The sequence below is a fragment of the Rhinolophus sinicus genome, linkage group LG13, assembly GCF_036562045.2.
Source record: "Rhinolophus sinicus isolate RSC01 linkage group LG13, ASM3656204v1, whole genome shotgun sequence".
Classification (NCBI taxonomy): Eukaryota; Metazoa; Chordata; class Mammalia; order Chiroptera; family Rhinolophidae; genus Rhinolophus; species Rhinolophus sinicus.
The window spans coordinates 56,749,124-56,773,437 of record NC_133762.1 but is presented as its reverse complement, the minus strand read 5'-3'; the positions used below and the strand labels follow the sequence as shown (position 1 = coordinate 56,773,437).

At 42.2% G+C, this 24,314-nt stretch overlaps 2 protein-coding genes across 12 annotated transcripts in view; both read right to left on the bottom strand.

Annotated features, from left to right (window-relative positions):
• NAA20 (N-alpha-acetyltransferase 20, NatB catalytic subunit) overlaps positions 1-24,314 on the bottom strand; it is a 343,857-nt gene that overhangs the window by 84,030 nt on the left and 235,513 nt on the right. The gene's annotated exons all lie outside the window — the stretch shown is intronic.
• Positions 1-24,314, bottom strand: part of RIN2 (Ras and Rab interactor 2) — a 244,717-nt gene that overhangs the window by 46,106 nt on the left and 174,297 nt on the right. For 5 of the 11 annotated variants that reach the window (XM_074318237.1, XM_074318235.1, XM_074318236.1 and 2 more), the window contains one exon: positions 16,048-16,148. The exons of 4 other annotated variants lie outside the window; for them this stretch is intronic. In XM_074318237.1, coding sequence (XP_074174338.1) covers positions 16,048-16,148 — 101 coding nt within the window. Of the gene's footprint in view, positions 1-13,079; positions 13,510-15,653; positions 15,821-16,047; positions 16,149-24,314 lie in introns of those variants that run through there. 2 more of the 11 variants (XM_019712550.2, XM_074318241.1) reach the window with 2 other exon arrangements.

Below are 24,314 nucleotides of genomic sequence, written 5' to 3'. Positions count from 1 at the left end.
GTTTAACCTGAATCTACACGAGAGGAAACAACCAGACAAATCCAAATTCAGGGACTTTCTTCACTGCAAAACTACTGGCCTTAAATCTTCAAAATGACAATATTATTCAATTAAAAAAAAAGGCTGTGGGATTATTATAGCTAAAAGGAGAATAAAAAGACACAATTACTATATTAAGTGCATGGAATTGATTACATATGGTATCAGAATAACTAACAGCCATAAAGGATAATTAGGGATATTTGAATAAGGGTGTATATTAGATAATATTTTATGTTTAATCTCCTGAGTGTGATAATTTTACTGTGATCATGTAGGAAAATATTCTTGTTCTTAAGAAATGCATACTGAAGACTTTGGGTGCAAAGTGTGGAAATGTTGAAAAGTAAATGTCAAATGCTCAGACCTTCCCACCCCGCCTCCCAGAAGGAAAAAGTATAGAGGTGAAGACAACATGACAGAATTTCAACAGTTGGTGAATTTAAGTGAACAGTGTTATTCTTGCAACTTTTCTGTAATGTTTGGAATTTCTCAAAATAATAGGTTGGGGAAAATATCTACCATCTCACTGGGCTTTTATGTATATAAAATTCATTTATTTTTTTCAACTATTATTACTATTTCCAAATGGCCAGGCCTGCTTTCATGGGGAGATGAAGCTCAAGTATGGATTCAGTGAGACCCACACCCACATGTGAAAATACTGGGCCAGCTATTGACTGCCCCACAAATGTAAGGTGCCTCTGGGGGCAGAGAGCAACAAACACTAGAAAACTCGTATACTTCATCTGTCCCCATTCCAACCAACCTGGGCCTCATGGCTCTGAAGCATATTACACCCACTTGTGGGGCAGGGCTCCCAGTACCAGTTACATTCTTGTCACACCCAATTTAAGGCCCTTCAGAGTGTGGGATGAGAGTGGCTTTTCCACTTGCCTGTATTCCCTTCATTCCCAGGGCCAGGCGTTAGTAGCCTAGGCATGTGTAAGAATAAGTGATTGCAGAAAGTGCATTCTAATGTAGCACAAGCAGAAAGACACTAGGCCTAGTTTTATTACATTTCACAGAATCAGATTCATCTCCAAGAAACCAATAACTTGCAGCAGAGTTTCCAAATTATGCTCTTTTTTGTCCTAATCCAGAACTCCCGAGGTTGGCACACTCTATCAGTGCAGCTTCTAGTGATCAGTGTACTCAGAAAGGCCCCCATGTGCTTCCCAGTACATCACTCCCTCTTCCCAAGCTCCATCCCAAACAACACAGCACAGGTATACACTTTGACTTTACATTCCAGTCTTTTTTCAAACAAATCATATAACATAGACAATTAATAAAGCTATACGTAACATACATAAAACTTTGATGTGAGGTTGTTTCTGTGGAAAAAATACTGGTGAAGTAAATACAGTCACCAACCTTTTATATATATATGAATACATGGGCTGGCCCAGTGGCTCAGGTGATTGGAGCGCTGTGCTCCTAATGCGGAGGTCGCCGGTTCAGTTCCCACATGGGACAGTAAGCGACCCACTCTACAGCTATTGTGAACAACGTCTCTCCGTGGAGCAGAGCTGCCGAGGGCTGTGGTGGGCTGCCAGGCCCTGTCTCAGGTGGCAAGTGGGCAGCAGCCTTCGAGAGCTGCTATGAGCAGCCAACCCTTCACCAACTTCCTCAGCCAGGGGAGGGGAGGGAAAGGGGGGAGCGCAAGGCTCATAATACCAGCATGGGTCAGGAAGCTGTGTCCTACACAATTAGACTGAGAAACAACGGCTTGAACTGGGGGGAAGGGGGGGCGGAAGAAGGGGAGAAAAAAATGAATATATTATATATATATGAATCCTATTTTGTTGAATAGCAAAAATTAAGTTTAATGGGACTAGATACAAGACCAAACGCCGTTATTACTACCAACAAGGGGGGGTACACAACCATTTGGCTAATGATCTCAACACTAGTGCAGTGCTCTGTATGGCTCTGTTCTCAGTTAGGACATGGGACAAAACAAGTATACACAAAAAACAAAAAGTCCTCCAAATCTTCTCTATGTGTATTAAAGACACACCTTCATTAAGCTGAACAATTATATATTTTAAATGGACAATATGTATCAACATCTGTGATAAGATGTGCCTGATTATTTTTGAAGGACAAAATCTGTTTCAATTAAGTATCTAAAGTATACTAAGAATTTTCCTTTCTATAGCAGACTGTTAGCTCATAGTACAACTGAAAACAGTTTGGTTTAGTCAATTAACAACTCTGAAAAGTTCTCACAGAACGAATGGCAAGTCCTCTGTGGAATTGAATCAGGTGGGTGGTGACTCTGCTCAGGTAATACACCCCTAACCCTCACTTCATGGTTCTTGGACTCCCTTCTGTGTGTGCACGTGTGATGCAAGTGCCTTTGCACAAACACGAACCATCTGGAATGTGGTACATTTGCAATCTATCTTCAAGGAAAAGTCACCCTTACAGTTTATCCAGGTATTCTGTTTTGATTCTACTTACAGAATTAATGGGCTCTGTAAACTAAGTCATCTGGAGAGACAGTTGGCTGACTCAGTCAGCAGGACTGTTTGGAGGACAGATTATCACAACTTCCAAAAAAATACTTGGCTTTTGGCCTTTGTCTCCTTCCTGGCTCCCTAGATCTTGGCCCCAAGTACCCATGGTCTCCTATGTCAGGCTTTACAAAAGTGTGGAAAGGAATTCTCTTTTTGGGAGGGGATCCCTGCTTGCTTTGCCTGCTCCTTCCAGGCCAATCCTGGCGTTAGATGTGGGACTGAGTAATCCACAAGGGCTGCTTTAGATTTGGAATTTTGAAGGGGTGAATTGCAGGCTCCACTCAGGTCTTACTTTCCCAGGTCCTACCTGGATTTCCAGCAATGTGCTCCCTGATCACCCTTAGGAAAGACTCAATGCTCTTCAGCCTTGAGGGCTGGTTCCCTGCAGGTCCTCAGTGGACCTTCCAGACTTTTAAGAAAACCAATAGTTTTTCCTTGTTTACATGGCAGGTGCCTAATAAACAGTCATAGAGTGAATCAAGACAAATTGATGGGGCTAATTATTATCAATAGGATGCTAACTGTGTCAAGAAAACAAAACAAAACAAAAATAAACAACAAAAGCAGAGCCCAGAGTTCCAAGTTGCTTTTGCCTAGGACCTAATTATGGCTTAAGAGTCACCACATTGCCTGTGTCCCTAACACAAAGAGCTGCAGTCTTGCTACAAAGTGAGAGAAGAAAAACAACCCTCTATTTTTTTGTGGGATAGTGTGGATTAATTCTGATATTTTATAACATCTCAACGGTTTATTAAAAATTGACAACATTTCTCAAAGAGTGTTGGCTATATCAAAGCAGTATATGGAGGCACCGTTTTTATTTTAACATCTAGTACTTATTTTAATAGTTAAAATGTATTTAGTAGAGTTCCCAATTATGGTGGAGATACTAAATTTACCTTTTTCCCCAATTTTTTAATTGTGGTAAAATACACACAACATAAACTTTACCATCTTAACCATTTTATAGTTCAGAGGTATCACATTGTTGTACAACCATCACTTCTATTCACCTCCGGAACTCTTTTCCTCTTGCAAAACCGAAACTCTATACCTATTAAACAATAATTCCCCTCTTCCCCATCTCTCCATTGCAGGCAACCACCATTCTACTTTCTGTCTCTATTACTTTGACTACCCTTAAGTACCTCATAGAAGTAGAATCATACAGTATTTGTTGTCTCATGACTGGCTTACCTAATTTACTTTTTAAAATAAATGTGAAAGGTGAGTTAAAGAAAAATATTAGCTAAATTAATAGTAAAGATGGTACATGAATAAAAGAAAAATTGTAGCACAAGAGAAGAAATTTGGGATAAAATAATTTGGATTAGAACATAACATTTTTCCTGTATTAATATTTACAAATCTCACTCCTTGATTCAAGGAGGAAGATCATCCTGAAAAATGCATCTATTTGCCATCGCTCAGCCCTTTCCTTGCCTGTGTTCAAGCTGGTCTTAATCGTCCATGCCATAACAGGCTCCTATCCACCTGTCAAAACCGGCCTCAGATTCTGTCTCCTCCCCTATCTCCTACAGCTACACAAGTAATTTTAGGCATAGGTAATTTCTTTATTCTCTGTGTCTATGCCTTGGGGCACTTACTCCATTTTACTCTGCATTATGCTTCTCTCTCTTACAAGCCTGGCTTCACCCCTCAGACCATACTCAGGCCCAGCCCAGGGCAGGCATTGATAAAATGCCTGCTCTGGACGCGATGAGGACTGGGTAGGAGGTGATCTGCAGACAGTAGGTTTATTCCTTGTGAGCGAGTAAGGGGAGAAGCTCAGTTGGCAATGAGAAACGTGGTGGACACTGGGTCTCTCCCTTAGCTTCCTTCTGGGCCCCCCACGCATAACCTCAGATTCAGGCCTTTCTTCAACCAGGTTGCAACAGAATCTGGCTGCTCAGTTCCAGTCTCAGGAGACAAAGGGGTCATGTCTCTGTGTTTATCAGGAAACGGGTGGCAAAAATCCCGCAGCTACCAAGAGTCCCCTGGCTTTTGGCCATCTTAAGGCCTGGGGCTAGAAAAGCAAGTAGCCTAAATTCTTCCAGAACAATAAATTCAAACTCCTTTAGCAGCTCCTTCCTCATTGCTTATAACTTTCCTTTATGGACGGCCCTCCAACCTCCTCCCATCAGCTGGTAAGTGGTGGCTTTGGGTGTAAAATCAACACTGAGTTTTAGCCTACAATTGTAACTCTATGCCCACTAACACAGGACATTGGTGATAAGTGCTCCATTCAAGGCTCCCAAATACAGAATGTCTTATTCCAACACTGAGGATGAGATTTAGGTTCCAACAAAAGAGTTTGGTGTACATCAGCTTGATGAGCACAGGAGAAGTTTAGGGGTAAACAGTATTGGCAGGAAAGCTGCCTTCGGTTAAGGCAGGTGTACCAAGTGAGGTATGGAAAAACCCAAAGTGGGAACCCCACATCCACACCAAGAGGGGCATTAGCAGTCAGCTATCAACGAGTTCTCATTTACCTGGAGGTAAAACCACCCATTTCCTGCGCATCATATTGAATGCATCAATATCAAGTTGCTTACTTTTGTAAAGAATGTCATGGTTTCCATCTAGTCAACCTTGATTCTAGTCTCCCCTCAGCCTCGTAATCTTCAGTGGTTTGGTGGAAAGACCATTTGCAGTCATACTTGAATCAAAGCTAGAGTTGACTCTTCCTAACTGTGAGGCCTTGGCCTGCCACTACGTTTAGTCTCAGTTTCCCCATCTCTAAGGATGGAAAAAAAGGAATCTGATACTAAAACAAAACCTGAAAAGAATTGATTATAAGAGTCTGGAATGTCTTCGGAACTATGAGTAAAGAGAAATTCTGTTCAGCAGTTTCTAGAATGTCTATTTTATTGTCTCCTAATTTTCAGAAATTCAAAAAAAGAAAACAAGGCAATGTGTTTCCATTCTATGACACAAAGACTATTCTGTAGACAAAATTCTGGAGCTTTTTTTTTGGTGTGTGTGTCAGTTAAATGGGAACCTTTTGGAGAATGGCTCCTGGCTGGTCCTTGTACCTGAACCGGTCTCCATCCATCATTAGGGTCTAGTCCCCTGGGCTCTGGTGCTTACCATCCTCAACTTTTACATGAAAAACAGAAAGGATAAAAGGCTACTTCTCTTGATATTTTTGTACTGAAATTTCCATGCATATTCTGCCTCTCTGGGGTTTCCGTTCCTAATCTGCTTGTATTAAGCGCTTGCCAGCCTAACAAAGCCTTTTCACACAATGTTGTCTCAACCAGCTGCCATGGCAAGAAGGTGCAGCCCAGGACATGGCACTGTGGAGGGCTTCCAGCTACAAGAGGCCAGTGCCAGAGGTAATCTTAAGAACTAATGATCAGACAGAAGTTGGAGTCCTGTGTCCACTATAGCTTTGCTCCTGGAGCAGCAGATACTTGTCTGTGTATCAAGAGGAAAGCAAACATACCCCAAATGCTAAGCAGTTGCCAACATGCCAGCCACGGTGGGAGATGAACCAAGGGCTTCCTGGAACTGGGGCAAGAGAAGTGATAGGTCTGCGATCAATGGTTTCTGAAAATATGTTACTAGAAGAGGGCTTTTATATGGAAAGACAGAGAAAGCAACAGCCCAAGCAAACCCCAAAAGGATCCATCTGATAAAAACTTCTACCACAAGGACCAATTCTAATTTTTTGTTAAACAAATAGGTGCACACACAGCAAACAAAAAATTCCCAGAAAACCTTCAATTTAAAAAATACCTAGTAGTTGATATCTTAACATATTTAATCATGAAAACACTTCTTTAAAATTTACGAAGCCGAATTAAAGTCAGGAGAAGGGGGGCCCAAATTTATTTTGGCTACACATGGGGCCCTGGTTAATTTCTCAGTTTATTACTGAGCTGAGGAAACTTACCCACCACCCAAGATAGGAAAAGTGATGGAAAGAGGCCTGGGGAAGGGGATATTCTTGTAAGGTTCATGGCCTATTTACCTGAGTTGTGAGGGATAGTAGAGGTCATCCTGTTTCTCTCCTTATTTGAGGTTAAAACAGTAGAAATTGATAGAACTGAACTTGGGACCAATTCTCTGACTTGTGCAGTTTCCCTACAACACACAAGTTATTTTAATTCCTTGGGGCCTTTTCTGTCCCCTTCAACTCCAAAAGGAAAACAACTAATGTATTTCACTTCTGTGTGGCGAAGGGCTGCTGCTTCTGAGGGGGGAGACCTCGACTTCAAAAAGATTTCTGAAAACATGTTGCAAGAGGATTTTTGTGAAAACTTTTACGGCCTTTGGTGGCTTTTCAGCTGTATCTACGGAGGACTAGGAGGCGAGAACAACACAGAAATGGGAACAAAAATATGTATCTGCCTCTGGGCAGGAAGCACTGCCATTTTTACAAGAGGAGAAAGATTTGGTGACTTTTTTTGCTTATGAACTGCTTCCTCTTGTGGACTCTTCAGCTACAGATGAAAAGGGCAGATACCAAGCCAATGCTGGCAGGGGCCTTCATTCATTCCTGTAAAACTAAGAAATGGAAACAAAGAACCTGTTGTCCTGGGTACCCTTGGAGCTGAAAACAGGAGGAGAAGGAGCCAGGCGGCTCTAAGTCTTGGCCCGCTGACCTTTGAGCCTGAGCAGTGGCACACACCAGGCTTTACAGAAAGGCAAGCATTTCGTGGATTTGCAGTTCTTGATCTTTAAGTGCTTTGGGTTACACTGGTGTTATTTCACAGTTAGATTAAATCACAACTACATTCTAACCAAGCAGATATTTCATGGCAGAATCAACTACCAACATTACAGAGAAGCAAGGTCTGTAGAGCATAAAATACAGAGGGTGCGAAAAAAATGTATACACATTTTAAGAAAGGAAAACTGTATTAAAATTGTATATTCAATATATACTGATAACAAAAGATGAATACAAGTCACGTTTGACTTCTGCAATTACAAGAGGTGCTCAAAGTGGTTACCATCAGTGTCCAGACACTTCTGATTACTGCTTGAGCAACATAGAGCAAAGTGTCCACTTGTATACATAATTTTGGCACCCCGTATATAAAGAGAAAAAAACTGGAAACCTTTAGAATATGCTATTGTGTGTGCCTAGGGAAACCAGCCACTCAATTGGAAGGTGCTACTCCTCAATAAAACTGGAATCAATTTCTAGGACACACTGTGCATTTCTAGGATGACCAAAAACATCTTTGTAAGTCAGTGAAATGCGTAATCTACCATTTAAATGCACAGAAAAACACCGGAAAAATACATACTAAGGCAAAGAAGTAAGATAGGCAATAAGCAAACAATCAAAAGTGGTTCTATCTCAGGGACTGGGTTCATGGTAATATTTATTTTTTTCATTTTTTGCATTGTTATTTTTCCACAATGTACATGCTCTAAGTTCATAATAAAAAAATCGTACATGTTCTTTTAAAAAACCTTACCCAATATAAGAGATATTGTCCATCAAGACAGACCAAACAGCTGTTTGAGGCATTTTTGAGATTTACCTTATTCTTTAAGGCTAATGTTGAGTCTCATCTTTCCTAAAACCATCTCCTACCTGCAATTACCTGCTTCCTCCCTGAGGTTCCTAGGACATCTGGTATATTCCTCTATTATGTCCTCATTCCATTATATGAAACTTGTTTATAATTTTTTCTTCCTTAGGTCATGTATATTTTCAGACTTCACTGTCTAGGTATTTTGGCAAATAGCACCCACTCAATAAATATTTTTTTAAACCTAATTGTTGCTACATTGGTAACAGTGTGAGCAAAGAGTTAGTCAATCTCATAGAATTCCTTGAAACCATATTCCAAACACTGTGGTGCCTTGAAATCAGGAAACACCTTAAGGAATTGGGGGGAAATTGATCAATGTAGTCATAGCAAAATACCCTCAATGGGCATGATAGGAAAATGTCTTACTGCAAAACTATTTCCGCTACATGACCTCTTCTAATTATGAACAAAGCTATCCCCCCCACCCCACCCCAAGCACCCTACCTGGCCTCCTTCCACTGAAGGAAAGAACAGCTGTGTTTATGATATTACTTGAGTGTTTCAGACAAATGGATTTTCAACTATCTTTCAGAACACAATTTCAACCCAAGTGAAAGAGCTTTTCTATCCTGTTTCCCATCAGATATTCTTTGAGAAAGAGTATGAACAGGCAGTACTGACAAATACCCAAGAATTAGTGGAAATGTGCATTTACAGTTCTTAGAACTAGATTATGTGTAAGAGGAAAGCTTAAACTTTGATAACTTCAAATACTTTTTTCATGGGACCTAAGATACTGCATGATACATCTAATATTCTGTAGCAAATGACTGTGAGCATCCCATGAACCAGACTGGAGCTCACAGAAAAGGAAGAAAACCAACCTTTCCAACAGGTGTGTGACTGTTCTAGGAGAGTGGCCTGCTCTCAGATGCTGTGGGACCTTAGGATGTGCTCCAAGCCCTGAACCTATGGTGTATGCAGGTTTCCATATATGGCAAAATGAAAAATGTTTGTTTTGCTGGCTAACACTGCATGCGACACAGATACTGTGTAAGAAGACAAAACGCAAAATGATTTTTGCATCAATGACTTGAACTTGCTTCCTAATGACCTCATGAATACACTCTTCAAAATCTTCAGAAAAGTAAAAGTGGGTATAAATCAATGAAAAATAATCACTTTGTATCTGAGGTTTCAAGAGGAAAGATGGAAAGGAATGACAAGAAGTGACATTAAATTCTGTGTTTGAAGTCACTGAAGTGGAGGACATACAGTTTTTAAATATGGGAAACCGTATTAGATGCCGCTATATTCTGAGTTTAAAAGAATTTAAATTCCAAAAATAGCTGTATCAGATTTAGGTACATACATTTCTTAGTTATGATGTAGTTAATGGCTTTGACCACATGAACTCATAAGATGTTGAATATTTCTATATATAAGTACTGAACAAAGTAAAACAAAAGAATCTAAGAGATGTAGAGAAATTCACTGGAAGTCTTTTCCTGCTGCAGGTTTATAATCTAAGATTCATAAGTAGAAATATAAATAATAAAAGGTACATATGTATTTATACTTTTCTCATAATTTTTGGCTTACTTTCTCTTTTCATCTCCTCCCTCCAAATAATTCTTTCCATAACTTCACAGTTTCCATGAATATCACCCAATGAACTGGCTGTGAGCTCAGAATTCCCATGACTTTAGCCTTGAACTTAGACATGTGAAAATTGTAAAATGATGCTCTGTTAAAACTGGAGTCCCCACTCCTGAGTCTCACAGCACTGAGATAAGTACTTGAGTCACAACATAGAGGTACCAGTCTTCATCCATCATGGTTTCAGAAACCCTAAACCACACACCCATCCAAACGGCTAACATGACAAAATAGCCAATACCAAGTGTAGAATGAGAACAGAGCATTCAGAACTTTCAGACAGTTGGTTGACGTGTAACTGATATAATGACTCTGGAAAACTCTGGGGCACTATGTACTAACAGTGACTATATAACCATCCTACAACCCAACAATTCCACTCCTATATTCCTAGCTGAAGCATGTCATAGTATTCACCGAAAGACACACACAAGAATGTTCATAGCAGCATTATTCAAAATCATCAACAGTAGAAAGGATAAATAAATTGTGTTGTAGTCACACAATGAAATACTATACAAAACACTGAATGAAAGAAGTCAGAGTTAAAAGAGCATAGGCTGTATGATTCCAGTTACATAAAGTTCTAAAACTGGCAAAACTAACCTAAAGCAATAGAAGTCAGAAAAGTGGTTACTCTTCGGGTTGCTGAGAATGCTGTTTCTTGATCTGGGTGCTGCTATGTGGTATATATACTTTGTGAAAATTCATCTAGCTGCATACTTATTTGCGTGCTTTTTCTTAACAATGTTTTACTTCAGTGGAATCTTTTTAAAAAGCAGCATTAGTGAGGAAAGGCTTTATTCTGAAGGCTATAGAGCAACTAATATGATCATAGTTTTCCTACTAGAGATGTACTAACGTGGAATGTGGGCATCTCTTCCCTAGACTGTAAGCCACCATTCTTCTCTTTTAATCTTGTGTTCTAACCTCCAGTCAAGTGAAGAAGTGAAGGGGTGTACCAGGGACTGGCAGCCTGAGCTTTTTGTGGTTTTAATACTAATGTTATATTATAGTACAGCTGCTGGGAAGCTGAGAACTTCCTGGGCAACAGACCCTTCCAGAAAAAGCCCATGGTGGTGACCAATGGCTACAATGTTGCATTGGGCAGAGCTGGTCAAGGAATTTTTGAATTCTGTGTGTTTGATTCGGGTGTGTGTGTGTGTGGGGGTGTCAGGACCCTGGGCATCCCCAGGATAAACTGGGCTGCAGTGTACCAGCAAGGTGACAACAGGAATCTAGGAGGTAAGGGAGAGCAAGGTGGTAAACAGAGGTAGCACAGACTTCCATGGCCTATCTAGCCAGGATCCTCAGGGAGCCTGCAAACCCAGCCTGAGCCTCATTTCATGAAGCTGTTTTGTTTGATTTAGAGACTTGTTTTAGCCTATGGGTGATGGGTCCAGGTGGTGATGAGGGTGGAGTACTGGCCTACCTCTGGCCTGGGGTGCCTGCCCAAACAGAGACACTCTTCCCCCAACCAGAATTGGACTGTGAGGTCATGGGAAGGCAGGGGAGAGTAAAAAAGCCTTTATTTTCTCATACTCTAGTCTTGGGGTGGGGGTGGAGTGGGGAGGAAGAGAAAATAAGAAACAGCATTTAGAGAAAGCACAAGAAATTCTTCATCCTTCTGGTTTCTTAGCTTCTTTTTGGGAAACATTAGCAGAGGGCATGGGGTAGATTTTATCAGCTGCTATTCAGCCGGCAAACTTGACAACAGCCCATAACTCGGAATTGATAGAATAAGCATGGCTGGAATACAGGGAAAAGAAATTCTGATCCCTCTTCTTTTCAGGAAGGAAGCTTAAAGCCTATCACACGTTTTCAACTTTTTATTTTTTTATGTGCTGGCTGGGGTCCCCTAACTGCTTTACAGGTGATGTCTTGTTGCTGCAAGAGGCTTCTGATGCTCAAATACTTTTAGGATCTCCAAAGAGCAGGCATCTTTCATTCACCCATTCAACAAATATTTGTTGAGTGGATGATATACGATAGACACTAGTCTAGGCAGTGGAAAAACAGCACTGAACACAGACCAAACCCCTGCTCTCATAGAGCTTACCTTCTAATGCTGGGAGGCAGAAAATGCACAATTAAGCAAGTGAATACATTTCAGATCTGTACATGTTCTATATTTAAAAAGTAAAGCCAGATAAGGTGACATAAGGAAGGGAGGGTCCAAGGGTGAATGCTTCCTGGAGGAAGGACATTCCAGGCAGAGGGAATAAACAGTAGGTACAAAGATTGGGAGGTAGAAGCCCGTTTGGCAAGAAGTTAGTGGGGCTGGAGCAGACTGACAGAGGGGAAGAGATTATAAGATAAGAGATGGTGAAGAGTTGTGAGGAGTCAGATCCCGGGTCTTGAAGGCCACGGTGGTGAATTTGGTTTTAAATGAAAACTTATTGAAGGGCTTTGAACATGAGTGACAAGACTTAGATTTAGATTAACTAAAGTTAGGTCATTTTCTATGCTGCTTAGATAACGGCTCAGAGAATGTGGAAGGGTGAAAGCAGAGGCATCAGGCAGGGGTCTACTGCAGTGGTAGTGGTGAGAAGTGGTCTGATCCTTGATCTAATTTAAAGGTAGAGCTGCCAGGATTTAGGGATGGATGGGAGGACAGTTATGAAAGAAGGAGAGGAATCAGGGACGACTGTGAGACCCAAGCACAATCATGGTTACTGGGATGGGGAAGACCAGGAAAGAAGCAGGTTTGTGAAGGGAATCCAAGGGTTCAGTCTTGGTTTTTTAAGTTTGAAGTACCAAAGGTCAGACTGAGTGGACGGCTACATGCAAACACCTGGATTCAAAGAGAGGACCAGCCCAGGGATATATGTCACCAATACACAAATGTTATCAAAGCCACAAGACTAGATAGGATTACCTGGGAAATTCTCCAGAGATCTTCTGGTAAACAATATATTGTGTTTACCATGTATCAGCACTGTGTGAAGTCCTTTACAGCTATGTACTCAATCTTCCTAATAACTCTGAGGTAAAGCTCTATTTTCATCCCCATTTTACTGATGTGGATACTGAGGCACAAAGATTTTTAAGTAGCTTGCTCAATGTTAGTGAGAGAAAGAGAAAGGTGTGGGGTGTGTGAAGAGAAGAGGCTCAAGGCCTGAGCTCTGGGTTCTCTAGGGTTAGGAGGTTAGGGCGACAAGGAGGAACCAGACAGGAGCCTAGAAGCAGTAGCAGGTGAGGTGAGGAAACCAGGGATGTGGTGTCGCTGGAGCCAAGCCAAGTAAGTGTCCTAGGAAGGGAGGGTGGGTCAACCATGTCAGATGATGCTGATAGGTCTGGTGGGCTGGGAAGCGAGAACTGACTACCAGATAGAAAAAGTGACATCTGCACTTTCACTAACCTGGATTTGAAATTCACATCCTCTTATTTTGAATGCAGGCAACAAATCTCAGTAGTTCTCTCAGCAGCTGAAACTTTGCCACCAACCAAAACTCTAGATGTATCCATTATTAGTACACAAGTATTGTTTATGCTCTTCTCTGCTTCCAAATGACACCAGACACTTCCTGTTCACTCTGGGTGGGTTGGGTGAGGCCATATCACAACTCAGTCTCACCAAGGATGAGGCCAGAAAGGAAGGTGACTGTGAGGCATCTGTGCAGCCACCAGAACATGCCCAGCCAAGGTCTTCAGGGGCTGACTGCTTCTTCTCTCTATCATGGTTTCACTTGAGGCAGCTCTGCTCCTCTCATGCCTGCTCTCCTCTGCCCTCTGAGCTGCTCTGTGCCAGGCTGAACTGCTGTTTCCTTGTGGTCAAAGCTCTGTTCTGCCTTCATTGAGGAAACAAAGCAAAGTCCGTCTTATCCTACCTCTCCATAATCTGGCCCTCCGGACATCATTGAGCAAAATGGAGGAATTAAAAGCAAAGTCACCCTTCTAAAAATCAGGAAGAGACCTCAGCACAGAAGCCACAGACTCATTAGTCAGACTTTTCACCACATCACATGGGTCCCACACCAGCAGAATGAGGGTCATATTGGAGCTTTACCTCACACGGTAGGGAGGAGATTCAATAAGTTGGCAGCTGTAATGCATTTAGAACAGTGCCTGGCACATGTTAAACACCATATACACCATTGTTAAATAAAGACAATCTTGCCTTTTCTCTTTCTTTCCTATTTAAAAAAAGTGTCAAGTAGGGCTGGCCCGGTGACTCAGGCAGTTAGAGCTCCATGCTCCTAACTCCGAAGGCTGCCGGTTCGATTCCCACATGGGCCAGTGGGCTCTCAACCACAAGGTTGCCAGTTCAATTCCTCGACTCCCGCAAGGGATGGTGAGCAGCACCCCCTGCAACTAAGATTGAACACGGCACCTTGAGCTGAGCAGCCGCTGAGCTCCCAAATAGCTCAGTTGGTTGGAGCGCGTCCTCTCAACCACAAGGTTGCTGGTTCAACTCCCGCAACGGATGGTGGGCTGTGCCCCCTGCAACTAGGAACGGCAACTGGACCTGGAGCTGAGCTGCGCCCTCCACAACTAAGACTGAAAGGGCAACAACTTGAAGCTGAATGGCACCCTCCACAACTGAGACTGAAAGGACAACTTGACTTGGAAAAAAGGCCTGGAAGTACACACTCTTCCTCAATAAAGTCGTGTTCCCCTTCCCCAATAAAATCTTTAAAAAAAAAAAAAAAGTGTCAAGTAAAATGCCTTTGAAATTTCATAAATTCAGTGTTAGCCAACATGGCATTCAAGAATAAGTGATATTAATCTGAAAAAAAAAGTTATTGTGGAATGCTAAGAGTCATTCTTAAATTTGACAAGAAAAAGACTAAAAGAGATGTTAAAGGTTAAATGACAGCCCAGCTCTCCCACAGTACCCACTACAGTCAGAGATCAAGACCTTAACAGTCCGTATCATGGTATCACTTCTTCAAGCAAACCTAACATCCCCTGTGGTGTATATGCAGGCAGGGGTCGTGTCTGTCTTCTGCAGAGTTTGGGGTCCACCTCACAGTGTTGTATTTCATGGATGTGGGTGAAATCAGTGCTACTAAAGTTCTCTTCTTTACTCTTCTGTCATCAACCTGAATTCCCAATTTGTTTTTAGCTCAGTAATGCAAAGGGTAAAGACAAGTCCCCGGCTAAAGTTCCACGGGGTTTGCATCTACTCTGAATGTGAAGTGGAAAGTCTCTAATAAAAAATTATTGTGCATTTGTTTAGTTTATGGGAAAAAATTAACCAATCACATCAAGGTCATAGAACACCACCTGGTGCTGCTGCAAGTAGCTTGGGGAACATCTGGTCTACCCTGTCATTTTGTAGAGAAGGAAATGGGAGACACACAATTTCCACAGCTAAGGGAGAATATATTTCCTCCAGAGACATAGGAGTTAAAGCACTGTCTGAATTCCAGCTGCAAAGTGCCTCTTTAGGATTGTCTGCTTTCCCCTCAGTCTGTGGCAAGAAACAAGTCCGGCCGGTTTGAAATTTGCCTGGACAACCAAAACCAGCTGGTTCGCCTGCCTTCGCAGGACTCCTCCTGCCTGTCTCATGACTTACAAGCAAACCCCACTCCGTGAATCTTATCCTCACCCTGCACAGACAGCCTCAACGCCATTTCCTGGGAAAAGAGGCAAGATGATAAATCTGGTGTCCCAGGCACCAAGTGTCCATGTTGTTTAGTAGTCAGTACATTCTGTTGTCTTTGCAAGTAATGAATAACACCATCCAAGAGCTGGATGAGGTTTTGGCAATCTCCTCCAATCTGCCACTCCCACCTTGACCTCTGCACCCCCATTCTCCAGATAAAGACTATCTACTCTGATCCCATGCAATACGTGCACAACATATTATGTTTAACCAGCACAGCAAATTGCCTTCCCCTTTTTAATCATTTACAATCACATTAAATTTCCAGTACACTGGGCTACATTTCGAGTTAATGGCTATGGGAAGTGCTGGGGGTTTTCTGACCTGAGAACGCAAAATGAGTCCATCCTCTTAGTGCTTCCCTTTAACCTTCTGGAGACTGACACAGGCTACACTGAGTTCTATTTTGCACACGGAGGATCCTGCTGCATTATTGTTTCCATCATTGTGAGTAGGTGGATATGGCAGATAGAACTTTAGGTTTCCGGGTTCTGGTGCCAGGAAGAATTGAGAGGGTGCAAAGTTCAAGTGCCTTTAAAGTGATTAAACAAGACAACTGGTTTCTAGGCCACTCCCACCTCCTACAGAGAGCTTCATCTGGAGTGGCCAACACATTCCCAGTTCCCAAAGTTGAGGAGCCACTGAAATGGCAGTCCTCGCTGCTAATATGGTTCACTTAACTCCCATCTCGCACCCGGCGCCTAATCGCTTCTGTCACCTGTGGGCTTCAGTGGGTTCCAGTCCATTTTCCAGGCTGACATCTGTCTGCACCATCTCCTGTTTCAGTTCTCCGATCTCCGAGACGATTGTGTCAATGAGCTATTCAAAGACAAAAATAGTGTGACGTCAGGAAGTGGAAGAGGCGTGCCCAGAGTCTGGGAGATCCAGCCACTATTATTGGAGCACAGAGATGACCTTTTTTTTAAATCCTGGCTCTGTGAATTTCCTCTACTCAGAGGAAAAAAATAAAGAGGGAGGGAGCAGCTTCTTCTTAGAAAGAGGAAGAACTTAGGTTTCGGTATTGCCTTAAGAAAAATAATATGACACCCAGTTTGGGCTTTCAACATGAATACAAAAAGGAATAAACAAATCCTGGTAAAAATCAGGCCTCAACATTCATACTGTCAAAGTGAAAATGCAAAAGGAATTCTCTGGCTTAAACTTTATACAATCATTCTGGTTACAGAAATAAGCATATTTTAAAGAGATATACAGCTTGCAAATCAATTTCGAATTATTTTCAATTTATTTCTCATCTTATTCTTTGCTTCTTTTTTTCTTTTTATAAGAGAAAACTTTTAGGGGAACAGGCTGTGTGGGGCCAGGAGTGTGTGAGTGAGAAGGTGGGTGAACCATTAGGGGAATGGAGGGGGAAATGTGGCCTCGTCTGGCAGTAGGCTGGGTGGTCTTATATCCTCTGCCCACATGATGGGAAGGAGCTACATTTGACCCTGAAGTTTGGTCTAAATTCTTGAGCCCACCTAGCCACTCATTCAATAGAATCTTTGCTGGTCCTAATTAGGTACTGTGTGTAGAACAGCTGTTCTCAAAGTGTGCCACTGCTCACAAATTTTTAAAAATGTAGTTACTTTTCATACAAATGTTATTTATGTCAACATGTAATAAATTATTGTTTTAAATAAACAAATGTCTTAACATTTTCTTCATGAATTTTCTGATACTGACTTACTTATTTTCTGCTCAAATGATCTATCCATAGCTGTCAATGAAGTATTTAGGTCCCCTACTGTGGGGACAGAATCCCAGAGAGCAGTTTCCAGGCTCTCGGCCTCGTGTGCGGAGGTGCTGTCTTGGGTAGTGAATGACCATCAACTGTGATTGGTTGGCCATCAGCTGTAACCGGTTAGCCAATTGGCTACTGATGTAACTGCGGGGCTGCGTTGATTGGTTGGTTGGTTGGCAGGCAGAGAAGTGAATGGCAGACTGCGGATCGTGTGGCTACTACTGCATGTGTCTCCCCGGTCACCAGAGAGAATATAGTGATATGACTCCCCTACCTATGGCTCCGTGGGTGTTCCTTTTTGACCTAACCATATCCCGCCTTCTTATGTGGGGAGCGGGACCAGAGGCCCCGCAGGCCACCCCGCACGACACCTACTATAATTGTGTTTTGGTCAATTTGTATTTTCTAATACATTAAATACCTGTAGACATAATCCACACGAACACAAGCTCTTTGGGGTCCTCCATACTTTTAGCAGTGTAAAGGGGTTCTGGGACTGAAAAGTTTGAGAACTGCTGTTCTAGCTAAAGACAGTGTTGTATTGCCTCAAGCAGCTCTTATCCCACTCAGACTCTGAGAGAAACTTCATTTGACTGTACAGCTGTTCTAAAGTGTTGACCCCATCTATTCATTAACTAGTTCAACTGAACTTTATGGCCACCCACTTCACTCTAGACACTACAAGTTAGAGTAAAGTTGACAATTCTCCTGGAGAAGATATTCTGGTGGGGCACAGATCACAGCACTGAGCATTGAGAAGTTCTAGAATGAAAATGATGCTGTAGGGAGGAACTATAGCTAGGGTGGGATGGTCAGGACGGGTCTTTAAGGAAGTGGAAAAGCCCTGAATGAAAAGATCAAAGGAAGAGCCCTCCACACAGAGAAAGTCCCAGACTCTGCGGAGGCATGTGGAAGGAGAGGCAGGCAGGGATCAGACCTCATCGGCCTTCTAGATCACAGTAACTTTGGGTTTGAGTTTCCTAACCTAAGAACCATTGGAGGGCTTTAAGTAGGGCAATGACGTTTTATTTGTTTTATGTTATAAAAAGATCACTTTGGCTGCTGGCTAAAGATGGTTTGTAAGGGCAAGATGACAAACAGCAAGACCAGTTAGGAGGCAACTGCAGTGGTCCAGGCATTAGATGATGGTGGCTTGGACCAAGGTCAAAGTAGCAGCAGTGAAATTAGAAAGAAGTAAGGAAATCCAGGAATAATTTGATACAGAAATTGACAGAAGTTGATGGATTGAATGTGGGGTGGTGGGAAGGGAAAAATCAAGGACAGTGCATAAGTTTTTGGCTTGAACAATTAGATAGAATGGGGAAGGATTAGGCTTGAGGAGAAAATCTAGTTGGGCATTGGCAGGTTAAGTTTAAACTGAGTTGCTTATTGGCCATTAATTAAATTGGTTAAGTGGCTTTTGACACTTAAGATGGAACTATTTATACATTTAGAAGTCACTGGCTTATGTGTTAATATTCCAAAGTGCTATCCCAGGGAGAGATTCTCCCAGGGGCAAGTGTAGATGGAGAAAGGGTCCCTGCCAATTGCTCGTGCACTCCCATTACTTAGAGGTCAGAAGAACGGAGGCCTGTCAAGTCTTCCATGCTTGATCCATCCCCTTTGTGTATGACTGTGTGCAGGTTAGGGTGGAACTTCTAGAAGCCTTGGGAAAGAAAATGATCAGGAGATCTCATTTTACACATATCTTAGTGGCAAAATTTTAAAAAGTCTGACAATGCCAAATATTTGAGGATATGGGGAAACAGGAACCCCCAGATGCTGCTAGAAAAGTATTGTTCACAGAGGCACGTTGGACAGCAATTTGCAGTATCTTGTAGATACTGACAATACACAGACCTTCTAGATATGCACAGTAGAAAAACTCCTGCACATTCTTTTTTTTTTTTTTTTTTTAAAGATTTTATTGGGGAAGGGGAACAGGACTTTATTGGGGAACAATGGTCAAATTGTTGTCCTTTCAATCTTAGTTGTGGAGGGTTCTGTTCAGCTTCAAGTTGTTGTTCTTTCAGTCTTAGTTGTGGAGGGCGCAGCTCAGCTCCAGGTCCAGTTGCCGTTGCTAGTTGCAGGGGGCACAGCCCACCATCCCTTGCGGGACTTGAGGAATTGAACTGGCAACCTTGTGGTTGAGAGGACGCGCTCCAACCAACTGAGCCATCTGGGAGCTCAGCGGCAGCTCAGCTCAAGGTGCCGTGTTCAATTTTAGTTGCAGGGGGCGCTGCCCACCATCCCTTGCGGGACTCAAGGAATTGAACTGGCAACCTTGTGGTTGAGAGCCCGCGCTCCAACCAACAACTGAGCCATCCGGGAGGCAGCTCAGCTCAAGGTGCCGTGTTCAATCTTAGTTGCAGGGGGCAGAGCCCACCATCCCTTGCGGGACTCGAGGAATTGAACTGGCAACCTTGTGATTGAGAGCCCACTGGCCCATGTGGGAATCGAACCGGCAGCCTTCGGAGTTAGGAGCACGGAGCTCTAACCGCCTGAGCCACCAGGCCGGCCCCTCCTGCACATTCTTTATAAGAATATTTGCTGCACCACTATTTTTAAGAAAACCAAATTATAAGCACCTAATTGTTCATCAATAGGAGAATGAATAAATTGAGGTATAGGATACTACACAGCAGTTAAAATTAATGAACTAGAGTGTTAACGAAACAAATCCAGCCTTAAAAAAAGTCTTATAGGAGTGGCCAGTTAGCTCAGTTGGTTAGAGCACGGTGTTCCCAACACCAAGGTTGCTGGTTCAATCCCAACATGGGCCACTTTGAGCTGTGCCCTCTTTAAAAAAAAAAAGAAAGAAAAAAGTCTTATAAGACTTTATTTGACCCAAACTGATGATAATTGCTGGGAAGCAAAATCGCAATGGCTTGAGAAAATGCTCTGGAGAATGGCAATTGCAGCTTATTTTATACGTTAAAATCAAAGGAGGAGACATAAGGGGGCGTTCCATGAAATTCATTGGTGGTAGATTAAGGGGGTGGGAGAAAGCAAAGCAGGGAAATCTCTGGGATTGGATAAAAAGTAAAACAGAGAGACACATACTTGTTTTACATTGGTGAGAACAAGATAGTTAATAATTAACATTTACAGCACATAGAGATGGTATGTGGGCAACAAGATAACAATGTGGTCTCATAGTCTAGTGCAGGTGATTGTGCAAGGGGTCTGGAAAAAAAGATTACTCTGACATTTCAAAAGTATGTTATCTTAGGTGCACAAAGACAACAGACAATTTCAACGTTAAAGACTGACCTTTGTCAAGAAAGCTACAGGTCTAGGGGGTGACTACCCACCATGACTGGCTTTTAGTTAGGAATTTTTACATTCAAACCACCCTGTGTGGTCACTTTGACCTGTAGGTTTGTAAGATCCACCATGAAGGCCTCCCCTGAGCTTTTCAGGTTAAGTATGTAGCCCCTTTTTCGTCCACAGCAGCTATATGCATCGAGACATATATAAACATAAAAACTCAAAAAGCCTTCATTAAAGAAAAAGACAAGTTGAAAAGGGTTGCATTCAGTGTATGAAGCTTAAAATCATGCAAAATTGTACTATTTAGTGTTTGTAGATATACCCATAAAGACTATTTCAATATGCAATGTGGGGGTTACACTCCCAATCCAGGATAGTGGTGACCTCAGGAGGAGAAATGGATGGAGGTCAAGGGGCTCATCCACCTATGAGATTTTATTTCTTAAAATGAAATGGCCAACTGGTAAGATTTGATAGAGCTAGTGATTGTTTTAGTATTGCGTGTGATTTTCTGTATGTTTAAAATACTTCAGAATCAAAAATATTAGGAAAGTAAGAAAAAGGGTGAATGTATGAAAGTGGAAGGAGATGGAGGGATTAAGAGAGTGGGAAGAAGTGGGGTGAGCTGGGGAAGTGTGAGTGTCTGTGCCAAAACCCCAGCACTTTGGGCTGGGATCCCTGCTCCCATTCTGGGTGATGGCTGTGGTCCCGGACAGAAGGGACCCTGTCCACCAGGGAGCAGAGAGAGTCTTGCCAATGGAGGGCCAGCCACCACCTCAGGGAAACATCTCCAAGAGTTAAAAGACTCCCATCTCCAGCAGGAGGATGAGTCACTCTGTACATTCACCACTCCCCTCTCAGTTACCTTCACAACCACAGTATTTATTTGAAGTAAAAATCCCAGTGGCCTTCCCCAGGGGAAGTAGCTGATGACCTACAGCCAGACTGTTTCCTCCCTACACTGTTCATGCTGACATCTTTGGCTGCATGTCCAGGCCTCAAATCCCACATTGCTTCCTTCTCTTATACCTAGGCAAACACAAAAATTTTACAAATTATGGTTCTCATTCAGCAGCACCCAGTGGCAAATGACAGATAACTTATCTGTAATTCAGAAGAGAGGCACAGTGAGGCCAAGACATAAAGGTGGACGAGGACAGAGGTTGTTGCACGTGGCTGGATGGCTATGGAAGCCTTCCTGGCTGGATGAGGGGTCTTTCAGTTCCCTTTATCTCTCCTCCTCTCAACCCCATTCTACCCCGACTCACCTATCTGACAGCACTTTACCTGACAAATGGCCCAGAGCTTAGCATTCCAGAGCCAGGTCTGCCTCTCCAAATGATCATGTTTATAAACCCACCAGGCCCTTCCACCAGCAAGAACTCTACCTGAGGACTGCTCAGGTGTCCCTGATTGGATTTGAGATGTTCCTCACATTGTCCCCACTTGTTTGTTTTTAATTCCTATAAATGTTTGATCTCATCCCTTATGCTCTGTGTTCATCCAAATTTCATTCTTTGAGAGCAAATAGAGAGATAGGTTACTGTGTTTCCCCGAAAATAAGACCTAGCCGAACAATTAGCTCTAATGCATCTTTTGGAGCAAAAATTAATATAAGACCCGGTATTATATTGTATTGTATTATATTATATTATATTATATTATATTATATTATATTATATTATATTATATTATATTATATTATATTATATTATATTATATTATATTATATTATATTATATTATACCAGGTCTTATAGTAAAATAAGACTGGGTCTTATATTAATTTTTTCTCCAAAAGAAGCATTAGAGCTGATTGTCTGGTTAGGACTTATTTTCGGGGAAACATGGTATCATCCACCAAAGGAGACCAGTTTTAACTTAATCTTTCCCATGTTAAAGCTGTCAACAGAAGGTTGTGGATGCTAATTCTGCACCAACAGGAATGGCCAATTTGGGGTGCAGTGAAGAAGGAAAACTTTATTCAGTGCAAACAGCTCAATTGTGATATAGCATGACTGTGAGAACAGTGCGGCTCTGAGGCAGCCCTGGGGCAAGGCCTTTCTCCAGCTAAATAGCTCTGCTCTGCTGCCTGCTCTGCTTTGGTCCAGTGAGACATGTTTGATGTTTCCTTTTCAGTATTTCAGCTCCAGCCAGGGAAATGAAGTTTTCAGTCTTTGGTGGAAAGGGAAAGTGCATTCTCTGAACTAGAGGGGAGCTGACCTATAGAGAGAGAGGTCCTGGCCCCTGGTCCTTGATTGGTCCATCCTCATGCAAATGATGACTCCAAATTCTTGAAGTTTGATTGGTCCAAAAAGCACTGTCCTGGTTGGTCAAAAAGCAGCTGTTCTGATTAGTCAATGAAGATGTTAATGTGATATAGCTGTACAGCTCTGATTGGACTGGGAAAGTCTCAATCTTGTAGGTTGAAATACAATTCCAGGAACTCTTTTATAAGAGCTGGCTCAGGGGGCAGGAACACAATATAGGTAGGCAGTTGAGTGCAGGAGGCAGGCAGTTGAGTATAGGCTTCTCCCTAAAGTGTGGCTTGCATGAGCCTCAAGGCCCCTGTTTAGAAATGGCTGATAGGCTCCCCCTGCCCCCCCCCCCCCCAATTTTAGCTCAGTTAGCCACCAGAAGTCTTTCTCTGTAGGTATCTTTTTTCTCCAGGTGCAGAAAGTCAACAGCAGTTTCAGTGTAAGTGCTTTATCAAAGTTGGTGCTACTAACTAAAGTTTCTCCAAATCCACGTACATAACCTAAGACCCCAAAACACCCCTGTCCCTATTCAAAGTTCCTACAAAAAGGGGAAGGGCTGCCTAAGTGTCAGCCAAACTGGTGAGTAAGCATTGCTTTTCACAACCTGTTTGTTGGCTTCTTGTCACAAGAACGTTAAAAGACAAATTAAGATCTGTTAATAATTACATCTTATATTTTATTACAAAATCCTATTCTTTTGAAGGTTACCAAATATTTTCCTGGATTTTCCAGTGGAAGTGCTAATTGCTTGCTTTTGGTGGTCAGTAAAAATTAAGGGTCTAAAGGTTATGGATTCTAATATGAAAAGAAATGCTAAATATGATTAAGTAAATTTAAATATCAAAATACGCTAATCGAGTTGAGTGTTTTCTCTTTCTGCTAAACAGGAAAAATTTGTTAGATTATTGGTCTGCTGCTGATATTATAAAAGTTCTCTGTCTGAAAATCAAAGATTATATGTGTCATCAAAATAATTTCTATGTTTTATATTGTCCTAATCAGGTCCTTGGTTACTGAAGAAAACTAAATCTTCACAATAGTAAGAACTGTTTTACTAATAATTATGTAAACTTCTGTATTCTAGACTACTGGAGTTCATGTGCCCTTATAGTAATTCTGACCCGTTGTTACATCTTAATGAAAAGACACAGATCCTAGAGAAGGCCAGGGAATTTGGTACATCTTTTACTACCGAGACAGGGAAGATGAGACCAAAGATAGGCCAGGTTTTTGGCTACAGTTAATAGACAGGCCAAGTCCAGGGCCATCTCAGGGTCACCCCACCAGCCCCAGAAGGAAAAACGCCAGATAAAGGAGCCTGCCCTGGCTGTAGAAGCCCAGAGCACTGGAGTAAGGAGTGTCCTAATCCTCCAAAGCAGCTGTGCCCCCTGTACAAGCTAAAAGGGCACTAGAGGAGGGAGTGCCCCCTGTTCTGAAGAGGGTGGGGACCAACTCTCTCCCCCAAAATGGTTGAAATCACTGTCAGGCCTGAAGTTCCCACTGGCTCCCACTGTGATAAGCTGTTCTCATCACAAAGGCAAAAACTACAGGTGACCCTTGACATGACAGGTAAGCTTGTTAATTAGCCATTTATTTTTCTTGATCGCTCCTCTGAAACCTGCTTGTGATGCAGGATAGTTAGTGTGTCCCTAGGTAGACAGCGAGGTCCCTGGTGGAATAAACAAAGACAGCCATATCCTAAAACTCCAGG